This window comes from Triturus cristatus, chromosome 11 (genome assembly GCF_964204655.1).
Source record: "Triturus cristatus chromosome 11, aTriCri1.1, whole genome shotgun sequence".
Classification (NCBI taxonomy): domain Eukaryota; kingdom Metazoa; phylum Chordata; class Amphibia; order Caudata; family Salamandridae; genus Triturus; species Triturus cristatus.
This window is the reverse complement of record NC_140594.1, coordinates 28,528,597-28,541,562: the sequence shown is the minus strand read 5'-3', so window position 1 is coordinate 28,541,562 and position 12,966 is coordinate 28,528,597. Positions and strand designations below refer to the sequence as shown.

The following is a 12,966-nucleotide window of genomic DNA, read 5'->3' as shown; positions in this document are numbered from 1 at the left end:
GGTCCCACTGCAGAGCCTGCATCCGCCATCTGGCGTGAGGTACTAACAGGATGCAGGAGGCCATCAGCCCCAGAAGCCGCAGCACCAACCTGACCGAAATCCAGGACAGAGGCCGGAAGATGGGAATCAGGGCTCGAATGTCCAGGATCCGCTGTTCCGGCGGATAGACCCGGAACTGCGCCGAATCGAGAACTGCCCCTATGAAAAGGAGCGTTTGGAAGGGACTCAGGTGCGACTTCGGCACATTGATGGAGAACCCCAGCGAATGCAGGAGGTCTGCCGTAGTCTGGAGGTGGGAGACGACCTGCTGGGGTGAGCCCGCCTTCAACAGCCATTCGTCGAGATAGGGGAAGACTGGGACCTCTGATCTGCGCAAATGAGCTGCGACCACCGCCATCACTTTCGTGAACACCCGAGGGGCACTGGTGAAGCCGAAGGGGAGCACGGTAAACTGAAAGTGCTCCTGACCCACCGTGAACCGCAGGGAACGCCGGTGGGCCGGCAGGACGGGGATGTGGAAATAAGCGTCCTGCAAGTCCAACGCTACCATCCAGTCTCCAGGGTCTAGGGCAGCAAGAACCTGAGCCAAAGTTAGCATCTTGAACCGTTCCTTCCGGAGGAAGGCGTTCACGCTTCTGAGATCCAAGATCGGGTGTAGGCCCCCTTTGCCCTTCTTGGGAACCAGAAAGTAGTGGGAATAGCAACCACAACCTACTTCTGGACCAGGAACGCGCTTGACGGCCTCTTTGGCCAAGAGGGCCGAAACCTCCTCCTGGAGAAGATGCAAATGATCCCCCGACCTACGGTGGTTCTGCGGTGGCATGGCTGGAGGGGTTGTCTCGAAGGGGAGGGAGTAGCCCCTTTGGACGATTTGCAGCACCCACCTGTCCGAAGTGATTGAGCGCCAGTGGAGCAGGTGATGGCGAACTCTGCCCCCCACTGTCGTTGAATGGGCCTGAAAGCTCGGACTAGGAGGGCTTTGAGGCTGATGCTGCCGGGGTGGATGTGGACTGACCGGCACGTTGTCCTCCAGAACCGCCTCGGCGGAAACCACGTCCGCGTGCAGGTTGGTTCTGCGGCCGGTGGCTTGGCGGACGTGAGGAGGCGCCCCTTCCTTGGCCACGAAAGGTGAAAGTTTGCGGCCGCGGGGCCGAAAGACCCAAGGACTTGGCTGTGGCCCGGGAGTCCTTGAACCGGGCCAGCGCACTGTCCGCCTTCTCGCCAAAAAGGCGAGTGCCATCGAAGGGCATGTCCATGAGGGAGCTTTGGACATCCCCTGAAAACGACGTGGACCTCAGCCAGGCGTGACGCCGAAGCGCAACCGTGGTGGAAATCGCCCGACCCAGCGAGTCCGTGGTGTCTAGTCCACATCTAATGGCGTGCCATGCTGCATCTTGCCCGTTAGCAAGTGCCTGGGTGAGCCGTGACCGGGCCTCCTCCACACACAGGGGCAACACGTCCTCCACCGTATCCCACAGCGAGTGGGAATAATGGTCCAAAAGGCAAGCGGTATTTAAAGACCGCAGTCCCAAACTAAGGGACGAGAACAGTTTCTTGCCAAACTGCTCCAGCCTCTTGGATTCCCTATCCGGAGGAGCGGACGGGAAGGAGGATTGGGAGGTTGAGGCCTGGATAACTAGGCTCTCGGGGGTGGGGTGGTGGGAGAGGAATGTGGGGTCACCCGGAGCAGGGCGGTGGCGCCGGGCAACGTTCCTGTCCACAGGAGGGACTGTGGAGGGCTTGGACCAAGTGCCCTGGAGAACGTCAATGAGGGCCTCATTAAACTGCAGCAGAGGCTCAGTGGAGCTTGCTGTCGGTTGAAGGACCTCGGTGAGGACGTTAGTCCTCACAGCCACAGCAGGCAACTCGAGCCCTAGGGCTTCGGCCGCCTTGCGCAGCACCACAGAAAAGGCTGCACCTTCCTCCAAAGGCCACAGTCGGAGCAGAGATGAATCCAGCGTCTGGAGAGGTATCTAAACCGCTGGCGTCCCCCAATTCCTCTGCCCAGGCCTGAGACAATTGGGCCTGTTCGGCCAGAGGGTCCTGAGACCCCTCCCAGTCGCCCTCATCATCCGATTCCTGGTAGACAGGAGGAATGATCGGAGCCGGACGGTGAATGATCGGAGCCGGACGGTGGATGAAGCGGTCACCCATCGGCGCCAGTAACAGCGTCGGACGGCGCCGGGTCCGGAATAGGGCTAAACTGAGGCTCGACGCAGTGCGGGGGAGGCGTCGTGAGGTCGACCGGCAGAGATCCAGGCCTGGATCCCTCGGGGACCTGCGGCGTCGGGGCCAGAGGCACGCGAGGTCGCTCAGTCAACCCTGGGGGGCCCGAAGGCGCGCCGGCAGGCGTCGACGGCGGAGCCAGATTCCTCATGGCCGAGAGGAAGGCACTGACCTCCACTGGAGTTGCGTCAGTCCCAGGGACCGGAGGGTATGGGGACGAGCGCGGCTCCTGCGGCTCTGATGGGGCCGCGGGGGTGGAACCACCCGGACCCTCGGCCGGGTCACGCGACCGGCAAGGGGATTCCGAAGAGCGAGGACGCCGCTTGGACTTCTTAGAGTGTTTGGAGTGTCGGGACTTACCCGAAGATCCCGACGAGCGATGTCGATGGCTGCGGCTCCGCGAACGGTCCTTGGACCTCCTCCTGGACCGGGACCCAAGAGCGACGCGGAGCCGAGTGACGAAGCTCGAGTAGCTTACGGGACCGCTCCCGCCTAGCCTTCGACGTCAAGGCCTGACAGTCGGGGCACGACTCGGCGTCATGGTCGGCCCCCAGGCAGTATGGGCACCGGCGATGGTGATCCTTTACCGACATCAGTCAGTGACAGGCGTCACAATGCTTGAATCCAGGCATCCTTCCGGCACCAGAAGTCGAGTAACCAAAAGAGGTCAAAAAGTGACTAGGGGTAAGCTCTTCCCGGATCGGCGCTTACTGGCGCGGAAAAAAGAAGAACTGACGTCAGCGCGTGAGGGCGGCGTCCAAGTACTCCGACGACGTCATTCCGGCGCACGACGCCAACGACGGACGCGGAGCCGCAGACGACGCCTAGCGACGCGCAAGGGGTATTGCTACAAAAATCTTCCGGATCCAGCCTGACGCCTGGGGATATTCTAAGGTGTGGAATCTAACGTGTTTGTTTCAGATACGAACTTTGGGGCATTATGTTGAATTATACGATGCGTATCTGACTGGAACTGTTTGCTGTTTAAAAAAAAAACTTTGCACTCTGAAAACCTGAGGAATTTTATGTGTGAAAAGTACAGAGAACATGCAGAGACCGGCATAGAAAAACAAGAACTGACACCAACACCCCGGCAGGGGCTTTCAAACTACAATAGTGTCAAATCTGGGGCAGGTGGAGTCACGGCTGGGGCCACATGGCACCACCTAGTGATGGTCGAGAGCTATTGCTGGTTAAAAAGATTGTCAGATCCAGTCTAGTCCCTGCAGGATATTTATCAGATTAGCAATCTGCACAAGATATATTCATCACAAAAACAATTTGAAAGAAATGCAGATATCCAACGTCATCAGGATAGATCAGTTTTTGATTATAACTGAGGATCCAGTGAAGAACCAGAATTGTACATTAAGCCGACACTCCTGCCTAGACCCAGTTCCTAGATGACTACCTGCCCCGGAGTAAAAGATTGCCCCTGACTTTCAACCAATACTAAATGTCAACTTATGCACAGCAATGACCAAATATGCTCCACTAGCATGGAGCAAGACAGCAAACCTGGTAGTCAGCTACAGCAAAACAGCATTTCTCATCATGTGACCCTGACATACCCTTGAATACTTGGAGGGATCCAAAAAGATGAGAGTATCTTCTGTTAAGTGGGGTGGAGGTGAGAAGAAACTAGATGTGTCTATGGACATGTGCATGTGGCAAGAATGCTGGTGTCTTTGGTTGGAATGTTGGAGTTGGGGTATACATAGTTCTTTGTAGCTCTCATCGATTTTGAGCCACCATTTAGAAGGTTACCAGTGTAGTATTTGTATCTCTTCATAATCAATCCTATTAGAAATTCTGTAACACAGGAATAGGAAGCACACATTCATTGTTATATAAAGACATACACATAAAAGCCAAACTAAGCTCTGAGGAAAACACATTATTTATCTGTGATCAGACATAACCTTTACAAAAAAAAAAAAAAAAAAGAGAGCAAATTGATATTAATGATTAACTTGTAATTGTGGTTAGACATTTACCAATTTTATATAACAAGAGAAAGAATGCTCCAATGACTCTTGCATCGTAGACTGGCGGTGTAGTGAGAAAAGGGACAATCCATGCAGGAAGATTAAAACTGATTGCTCATGTCTGCCTTTCATTTCAGACACATCTGAAAACAGAATACAACAGTCACCGGAGCAAAAAGGGCAGGATGATTTATTGATCGGAAAGAAAAAGAAGTCAAGCAGTCTTAGGATGACACCTTTATTAGATGAGCACATGCTTTGGGTCTTTTGCTTCAGGGCTGCACAATCTGGAAAATGGACCAATGCCAGCCTGAAAGCCAACGTATTAGCATGATAGAGTTATTGAGCTTATTAGATTTAAAAAAAAAAAAAAAAATTAGCTGGTTATCCACATTCCCCTTCCCTTATTAATCAAGAAAAAAGTATCAGTAAACAGACTAGAGTTGCTCTATTCAAAATTAAACATTATGAACTCTTCATTCTACAAGACTTCTATTTTGAATCAAAACATCAAAGTAAGTAACTGGCAAAAATGTATTCTTACTTAACAGCACTCTAAACATACTATTAAATATATATTTACTTGGGTGCCAGCGTTGAAACGGTAAAGAAATCCTACAATTTCAAATGTTTCCCACCCTTAAATTACCATGCAGCTAGAAACACAGCAAAAAGTGCACCCTACCCCCCCAAAAATCAGAGCTGTGGCTTTAAATGATAAGTAAATAATTTTGGATAGAACATCAATATTTTGTTTCAACCAGCTGCGCACTTAAATCCTACACTGCCAAACTATACACAAATGGCTTAATGAGGCAACAAAAACATTAATCATTGGAACCCTTCACATTTGTTTTTAATAAATGAAATAGTAGAAAGTGGCAGTTTTAACCCAAACCTAAGAAGAGTTAAAGATGTACAACTCTGCCCAATAAAGGCAACAACGAAGCTGCTTGGAACACTTTCTCTTATAAAGATTGTAGTCAATAGAAGGCCAAGCTGGGTTCTTACCCCACTACAGTAAATACAGGTTTAGTGTTATGAACAATTTCACATTGTTTGAGAATATTTAAAACCATCCATCTGATGAAATCTAATACACACTGTTTTTGAACTAGAATCAAAATAGTCACTTAATGCTTTACTACAATGTACACAAGAGATGGAATGTGCATTTGCCATACATACAAAACATTAGTTTTCAAAAGAAGGTTTAGTTTTTACAGGTAATATAAACGGTCTGCAAGAGTTAGATTGGGCTCTTTATGTATACTTTGTCCAACGAGGAAGGCCAGTTTGTGGGCATATTGACAAGGAGCAGGTACTCTGATGATGCCCTGCAGAAAAGAGGTGGAAAGAATTAAGTTCTTATTTATATAATATACAATTACACATTATCAGAAAAAATGACCCATTAATTACATACTTCAGGAAGGCATTTAGAAAACATTTCAAATATCCAGACTTTCTGAAATCTATAAAATGATTTTGGTAATGAATCTAATTTGGGAAAGGCAGTGGTATTTCCATATCTACTGATTAGAATACTGTGCTAAGGAGGCTTGAGTCATATCCTTCCAGGAGACAAGCACACTAACCTACCCCTTACCAGTAGTTCAAAATTAGGTGACCTAAAGAACAAGTTACTTGTGAGAAGTTGGCCGGATATATGATGTCACTAGTTCTAGTGTACACCTTGTATCAGTCCAAACAACCCTTATGGTGATTGGTTGTAAAGTCAACCTTATAGACCAGCTATCCTAATGGTAGCATGGACAAGAGCAGTCTCAGGCTAAACTCTGTATGGCATGTGAAGCCAGCTGTTATACCATTATAATCCCTTGAATACCAAATGAAAGGACACCACACCAGATATATATGAAATTAGAATGTATTTATTCCAACATATACCCTCAGCACTCTTTATGAGTTCAGAGGTCTAAGCACAACAATTTCTTAAGTAGCATACGTTAAGTTACACAGGAAAAATACAGTTATTCCCAGGGGCCACACAAACCATATACTAAGAAAGTGGTAGAAGTACCACATCACGAACAGGGAGTAGGCCTAGGGCCTAGGGAATCGCTGGGGCTACACTACCCTATCAATAGTTAGGAAGTGGGAGGCCCACGGGAAGCGTGTGCAGTGTGGAAACACACACGCGGGTTACATTAAAGTCAATGGGAATGTAGTAATTAGAAATAGGAAGAATAAGGACACTTCCGAAGTAACTAGGAGGAAGCAACTAGAGACTTAGACACTTGGATAGTCAATATCCACTGGAGCACCGGAGTACTCGCGTTAACTCACCCACAGGAGACGGCCGCATAGGTGTGAAGATGTGTCGGGTGTCGTCGCTGGATCCTATGGATGCCTGAAGAACAGATGCTGGCAGGCGGCAAGGAGGAAGATGTCCGGTGGATCCAAAGGTGGATCTTGAAGGAAGAACACCTGCAAGCAAAGGGGACAAAGTCTGGATCACTAGCCAGTGACCGTGTGGAACCAGGAAGGAACCAGGAGATGTCGTGCAGAAATCAGGTGATGGCTTGAAGCTTGTCTCTGCAGCTGCGTGGACCAGGAGGCGTCGAGGACGACCAGAACCAGGGTACGAGCTGTCCCACGAAGGATCTTGCTGATGGCGGAGTCGACGTCCCGATTGGAGTCAACAAGCCTTGGCAAAGGCAACCCACGTGGAATGGGAAATTCGCTTCAGGTGCAGAACAGGAAGGTCTGAGGCGCTTCTCTTTCACAGGGAAGCAAGGGCCTGTCTGGAGGAGCCAAACCAGCGGTGGAAAGTCAAGGGGTCGTCGTCACTGAGACTACTAGCCAACGGGCAAGCAACCGGACAGACGCGTCGAGCAGGAAAATGCAGAAGGGCCCCACGCAGAACTCGTGGAGGGCTGATCTTCGGTGCAGATGGTGCTCGGGGTTGGGGCCTCTCAATCCCCAGAGCACAACTTCGAGGATGCCTCAGAAGCTGCGCTGGAAGCTACTCACCAATTTTCCTAGGTAGCCGGTCCCACGTCTCTCGTCGCCTCCACGGATCTCAGCTTGGCTGTGGATGTGGATCAGGGTCAGAGAAGTCTGGAGGTCAAGGCGCTGGTCGAGCTCTGCAGTCGGTTCCTCGTAGAACTTGGGCAAAGCAAACAGCAGGTCGCTTGTTGGTGCCTGTTTGCACAGGGTGGCCACTCCTTGGCCACAAGGGAGATTCTTCAGTCTTCTTGTCGAATGTCGAAGGTCCAGAGTTTCGTGTCTTGTTTCAGTACAGGATAATCCAAAGTCTTAGAGACTCAGCTCCCACTCTTATACTAATCTGGGGGGCTGGTTACACCCCCTTCCCTTTGTCCAGTTTCGCACCAGGACTGGGGTTGGAGTGCCCCAGCACCGGTTTGAACCGGACTATGCATGGGACACCTTGTGTGCCCCAGGCAGCGTCTCGTTTCTTTCATCCCTCCCTGCCCCAATACACTAAGCCCTGTCTAGGGTGGTGCTAGCACCTCCCAAGGCAGGAAACCTATTGTCCAAGCCTCCCTCGCTGGAAGGACTCCCAGCAGCAGGAGGTCAGAATTGTGTCTGTGGCAGCAGCATCCATTTTGGGAAGATGGGGCTCTGGTTAACTTTAACCGGGTAGTAGGTCTTCAACATGTCTTCTCCCTCTAGAAGGGGGGGAATACTATCCTCATCGCCAGAAATGGTGTAGGGGTAGTATTCCAAAGTGTTAGACATCTTACACAACATGTTTTGATAACGCCAAACCATAGTTACCATAACCGTGAGGATTATAAGGTACTTTAAGAGTATATGGTAGGCGATATCTTAGAACAGCTATAAGGACATGGTTCCGAAAGCTGCAGACACTCAGCTCATGCTAGAGCACCATCTCACATGTTACCAAGCACTCTGCCTTCAGGATTGTTAATGCCTGCCATAGGAGTGACTGAAAGGTACCCATGTGTCTATATATAACGCAGGTATAGGGATACTATACCCAAGCAAGGGGTGATTACACGACCTTGCCCCAGCTGAGTGATCAGCCAGTTGTGTCATGATGGGAGGCCAGCCAGGGGTGGCAGAATACATGCTGCAGTCCCTGGTAGGCCTAGGGTACGCCCATGCCCTGGGTACCTAAGGTACACTGTACAGGGCCCTATAGGGTGATCCTTACCAATTGGGTTATGTACCTAAAGTACATAGTGTGAATTTAGAGAGAGAACAGCTGGGCTGTGGGTCTGATTAGCAGGCCCACAGCCACATCCAAGTCGAAAACCAGTGAAGCAAAAGCAAAAAGTGGGGGTGACCATAGGAAGCAGACCCTACTCTCCTACATTACTTACCTTCGGTAACGATGTATCTGTAAGAAACATTAGTTAGTTAGATTCCTCACCTTAGAATATCCCCAGACGTCAGGCTGGATCCGGAAAGATTTTTGTCAGCAATACCCCTTGCCGTCGCTAGGCGTCTTCTGCGGCTCTTCGCCCGTCGTTGGCGTTGTGCGCCGGAATGACGTCGGAGTACTTAGACGCCGCCCTTGTGCGCTGACGTCAGTTCTTGTACATAGCTTTCCGCGCCAGGAACGCAGAGCCATGCAAGAGACCGACACTGGTGCCAAATAATCTAGGGCCCTGGTAAGGATAGCCTTAACCCTAGACGTCGGTTCACAGAAAGGGGAGGATGGGTGGGTCGGTGAGGAATCTAAATAACTAATGTTTCTTACAGGTACATCGTTACCGAAAGAAAGAAACACGTTAGTTAGATTCCTCACCTTAGAATAGATACCCGAGTAATACCAACCCTGGTGGTGGGTCTGCGAACCAAGATCACACCAGAAAGTCCTGGAGAACAGAACGACCAAAGAAGCCATCTCTCCGGACTTGGCTGTCCAGGCAATAATGCCTGGCAAACGTGTGCAGCGAGGCCCACGTCGCCGCCTGACATATGTCCTGCAAGGGAACTCCCCGTCCCAGGGCAGTAGTCGCTGCTGTGGCCCGGGTGGAATGGGCTCTCAGCCCTACAGGAGGGTCCTTTTTAGCCAAGGAGTAACAAGCTTTTATACACAATACGACCCACCTCAAGATGGTCCGCTTGTGTACTGCCCTTCCCTTTTTAGCACCCACGAATCCAACAAAAAGCTGGTCATCCACCCAGAACTGTTTGGTGCGGTCCAAGTAAAAGGACAGCACCCGTTTTGTGTCCAGACGGTGGAGCCTCTCCCTCTTTTGAAGGATGCGGAAAAAAGGTGGGCAACGTGACAGATTGCCCGATGTGAAAGGGAGTCACCACTTTCGGAAGAAAGTAAGGACGAGTCCGGAGGACAACCTTGACCGGATGAACAGAAAGAAAAGGAGGCTTAGACGATAGACCCTGGAGCTCACTCACCCGTCTAGCCGAGGTGATAGCTACCAGGAAACCAGTCTTAAGAGTCAGAAGACGAATGGGACAATTGTGAAGAGGCTCAAAGGAGAGCACATCAGAAAAGTCAAGACTAGATTCAAATCCCACTAAGGCATTACGAATGGGACAGGAGGAAACATGTGAGTAATGCCCTTGAGGAAACGAGAAACAGGGGATTTGAAAAGAGAAGGCTGATCAGGAAGCCGTAAGAAGGCAGAGATAGCAGAAAGATAACCCTTTAAGGAGCCCAGAGCAGAGCCCTGCTGGGCCAGAGAAAGAAGAGAACCTCAGAAAGAGGGGCGGAAAGGGGATCCACTGCCTTTGTTGTGCACCATGCCACACATTTGTTCCACCTGCAGGCGTATACCGTTTTTGTGGAGGGACGCCTGGCTGCCAGAACAACATCACAGACTTCAGGAGGCAAGTCAAATGGCATCAACTGTCACCGCCCAATCTCCACGCATGGAGGTGGAGACTGGACAGGTTCGGGTGGAGGACCGTCCCATTCTGCTGCGACAGGTCCTCCTAAAGAGGCAGTCGTATCGGGGGATCGATTGACATACTGAGTAGCTCGGGATACCAGTACCTTCGTGCCCAATCCGGAGCCACCAAAATGTCTTGGGCCCGGTCGCGCCTGATCTGCTTCAGCACTCTGGGCAGAAGTGGTATAGGCGGAAAGGCGTACAACAGACCGCAACGTCCCGAGCGAGTGCCGCCTTGGAAACTCCAACGCGCAGAACAGCGGCCGTCGCGCGTTCTCTTCGGTGGCAAATAGATCTAAACAAGGCTCTCCCCACTGCAGAAAGAGACCTTGCGCCACGTCCGAGTTTAGACGCCATTCGTGATCCATCATGCACCGGCGGCTAAGTTAGTCTGGCGTTCAGAGAGCCCGCCAGATGTTGAACCACCAGGGTGATGCCCTGGTGTTCCAGCCATGTCCAGAGGCGCCTGTTTGTTGCAATACCACATGGTGGTGGTGTTGTCCTTGAACACTTTTACTACACTTCCCCGGACGACGGGAAGGAATGCCTTTAGTGCAAGCCGGATCGCTCTCAGCTCCAAAAGGTGGATATGGAGCCGAGTCACTGCCTGATACCAGAGTCCTCAGATCTCCGCCTCCCCCATGTGGCCCCCCCCATCCCAGGAGGGACGCATCAGTTACTACTACGTGCTCCGGTTGGGGTAGGGAGAGGGATCTGCCGCTGACCCAATCGCGGTCCGTGAGCCACCACTGCAACTGCTTCGCAGTGCCCTCCGAGATCACGACAGGTTGCCCCGATGCTGGGACCACTGAAACTCCAGGTCCCACTGCAGAGCCCGCATTCGCCAGCTGGCATGATGCACCAACAGGATGCAGGAGGCCACCAGCCCCAGAAGCCGCAGCACAATCCAGACCGAAACCCAGGATAGAGGCCGAAAGATGGGAATCAGAGCCTGAATATCCCGGACCCGCTGTTCCGGAGGATAGGCCCAGAACTGTGCCGAATCCAGAACCGCTCCGATGAAGAGGAGCTTCTGGGAGGGACTCAGGTGTGACTTCGGCACGTTGATGGAGAACCCCAGCAAATGCAGGAGGTCGGCCTTAGTCTGGAGGCGGGAGACGACTTGCTGGGGTGAGCCCGCCTTCAACAGCCAGTCGTCGAGATAGGGGAAGACTGGAACCCCTGATTTGCGCAGATGAGCTGCGACCACCGCCATCACCTTCGTGAACACCCGAGGGGCACTGGTGAGGCCGAAGGGGAGCACGGTGAACTGAAAGTGCTCCTGCCCCACCATGAACCGCAGATAATGCCGGTCGGCCGGCAGGACGGGGATGTGAAAATAAGCGTCCTGCAAGTCCAATGCTACCATCCAGTCTCCAGGGTCTAGGGCAGCCAGAACCTGAGCTAAGGTGAGCATCTTGAACCTCTCCTTCCGGAGGAAGGCGTTGACGCTCCTGAGATCCAAGATAGGGTGTAGGCCCCCTTTGCCCTTCTTGGGAACCAGAAAGTAGTGGGAATAGCAACCACAACCTACTTCTGGACCAGGAACGCACTCGACGGCCTCTTTGGTCAAGAGGGCTGTAGGACCGGGGGTCACCAGGCCCTAAGGGGGTAGCGTGGCGCGAGCAGGTAGGCATCCAAGGACTTACGTGTAGAGTGACCATACAGCACACGCATCCACTGAGACAGGAAACGCACGCAATAATTGACACCATACCAGTAGGTTGGATAAAACCAATCAGTTTTATCTAGATCAACATTAGGATCAAAAGCATTAACACATCAAAACCTGGCATGGAATCAACGCGCAGCACATAGCAAATCCATAGCGCTTTCAATATGGCAGTTTAACATAGCGCCGTGGACTCCAAAACATATACAGCCGCTCACGGCAGCTGCCCTCTGCCAAGGGGGCAGCTGGAAAGACCAGCAGTACACCTACGATGGCCCTCTTAAAGGGACTGCCGGGGGCGGGCACCGACAACGTGCCCCGTTGCCCCCTCACCACCACCAGTCCCCCACGGAGCCCCTCACTCACCGGGCTCTCCTCGGGTGCTGCTCCTCCTCACGGGGCACTGACGAGGTGGTTCCTGACATCTTCGCGGGCAGGGAAGGCACCGTCCATGTGCCTCGGCTCTCAGGCTGCACACGCGGGATGGCTTCAGGCCTGACGAGGCCTTCGCGGTGTTCCGGCGGTCTTTTCCGCCCTCCGACGGCAGCGATGGGGCCCCGGGCTTCTCCACGGGCCCCGGTGACAACGGGGGAAACCTTTCCGGCCCTGGGCCGCAGTGGTGAGCGATTTCTTTCTAGGATCCCCGACGGGGGTGGCAGAAATTAAGGGCTGGCCCACAGCTCAGGGGATGGTGATGTGTTCGGCGCCTAGCGCCCCCTTACTCCCACGATGACGCCCCAGCTCAGGGTAGGTAGGTTGGGAGGCGGCAGGCCACACGCCAGTGGCAGAACCAGCTAGAGGGGGGGGGGGGGGGGGGGGGGGGGGGGGGGGGGGCAGGCAGCTGGGATTGCATCACTCACCAGCAGAGCACAGTCAATTAGAAATGTAGTGCTCACCGGATATAGCGCTCTCCTTCCACAGGCAGCTTGTATATAGCGCTCTCTCTCCGCAGGGACTGCAGTCAGGGTCCCACGAGGCGCTTGCTGGTTCCTGTGCCCTTGGTTGAGGGTTTCTTGAGGGGGGAACTTGCGTTGGTGGCTGACGGCAGACTAATTAGTCTCTGCCGGTCGTCCCTGGGTTCTCCTCCCGCCGGGCCAGATCAGTGGGTTAGTTCAGGATCCCTCACTCAACTTAAAAGGCAGCACCTAAGCCCTGTCACTTTCAGTGGCATAGGTCCCTGACAAAGCCCTACTGACTAAAACTCCTG

General features: G+C 52.4%; 1 protein-coding gene across 2 annotated transcripts in view; it reads right to left on the bottom strand.

The window, feature by feature from the left end:
- Positions 1 to 4,438: 4,438 nt before the first annotated feature.
- PIWIL1 (piwi like RNA-mediated gene silencing 1) overlaps positions 4,439 to 12,966 on the bottom strand; it is a 1,168,338-nt gene continuing 1,159,810 nt past the window's right edge. For both annotated transcript variants that reach the window (XM_085633654.1, XM_085633653.1), the window contains exon 21: positions 4,439 to 5,551. In XM_085633654.1, the coding sequence (XP_085489780.1) occupies positions 5,435 to 5,551 (117 nt within the window). In that variant the 3' untranslated portion in view covers positions 4,439 to 5,434. The remainder of the gene's footprint in view (positions 5,552 to 12,966) is intronic.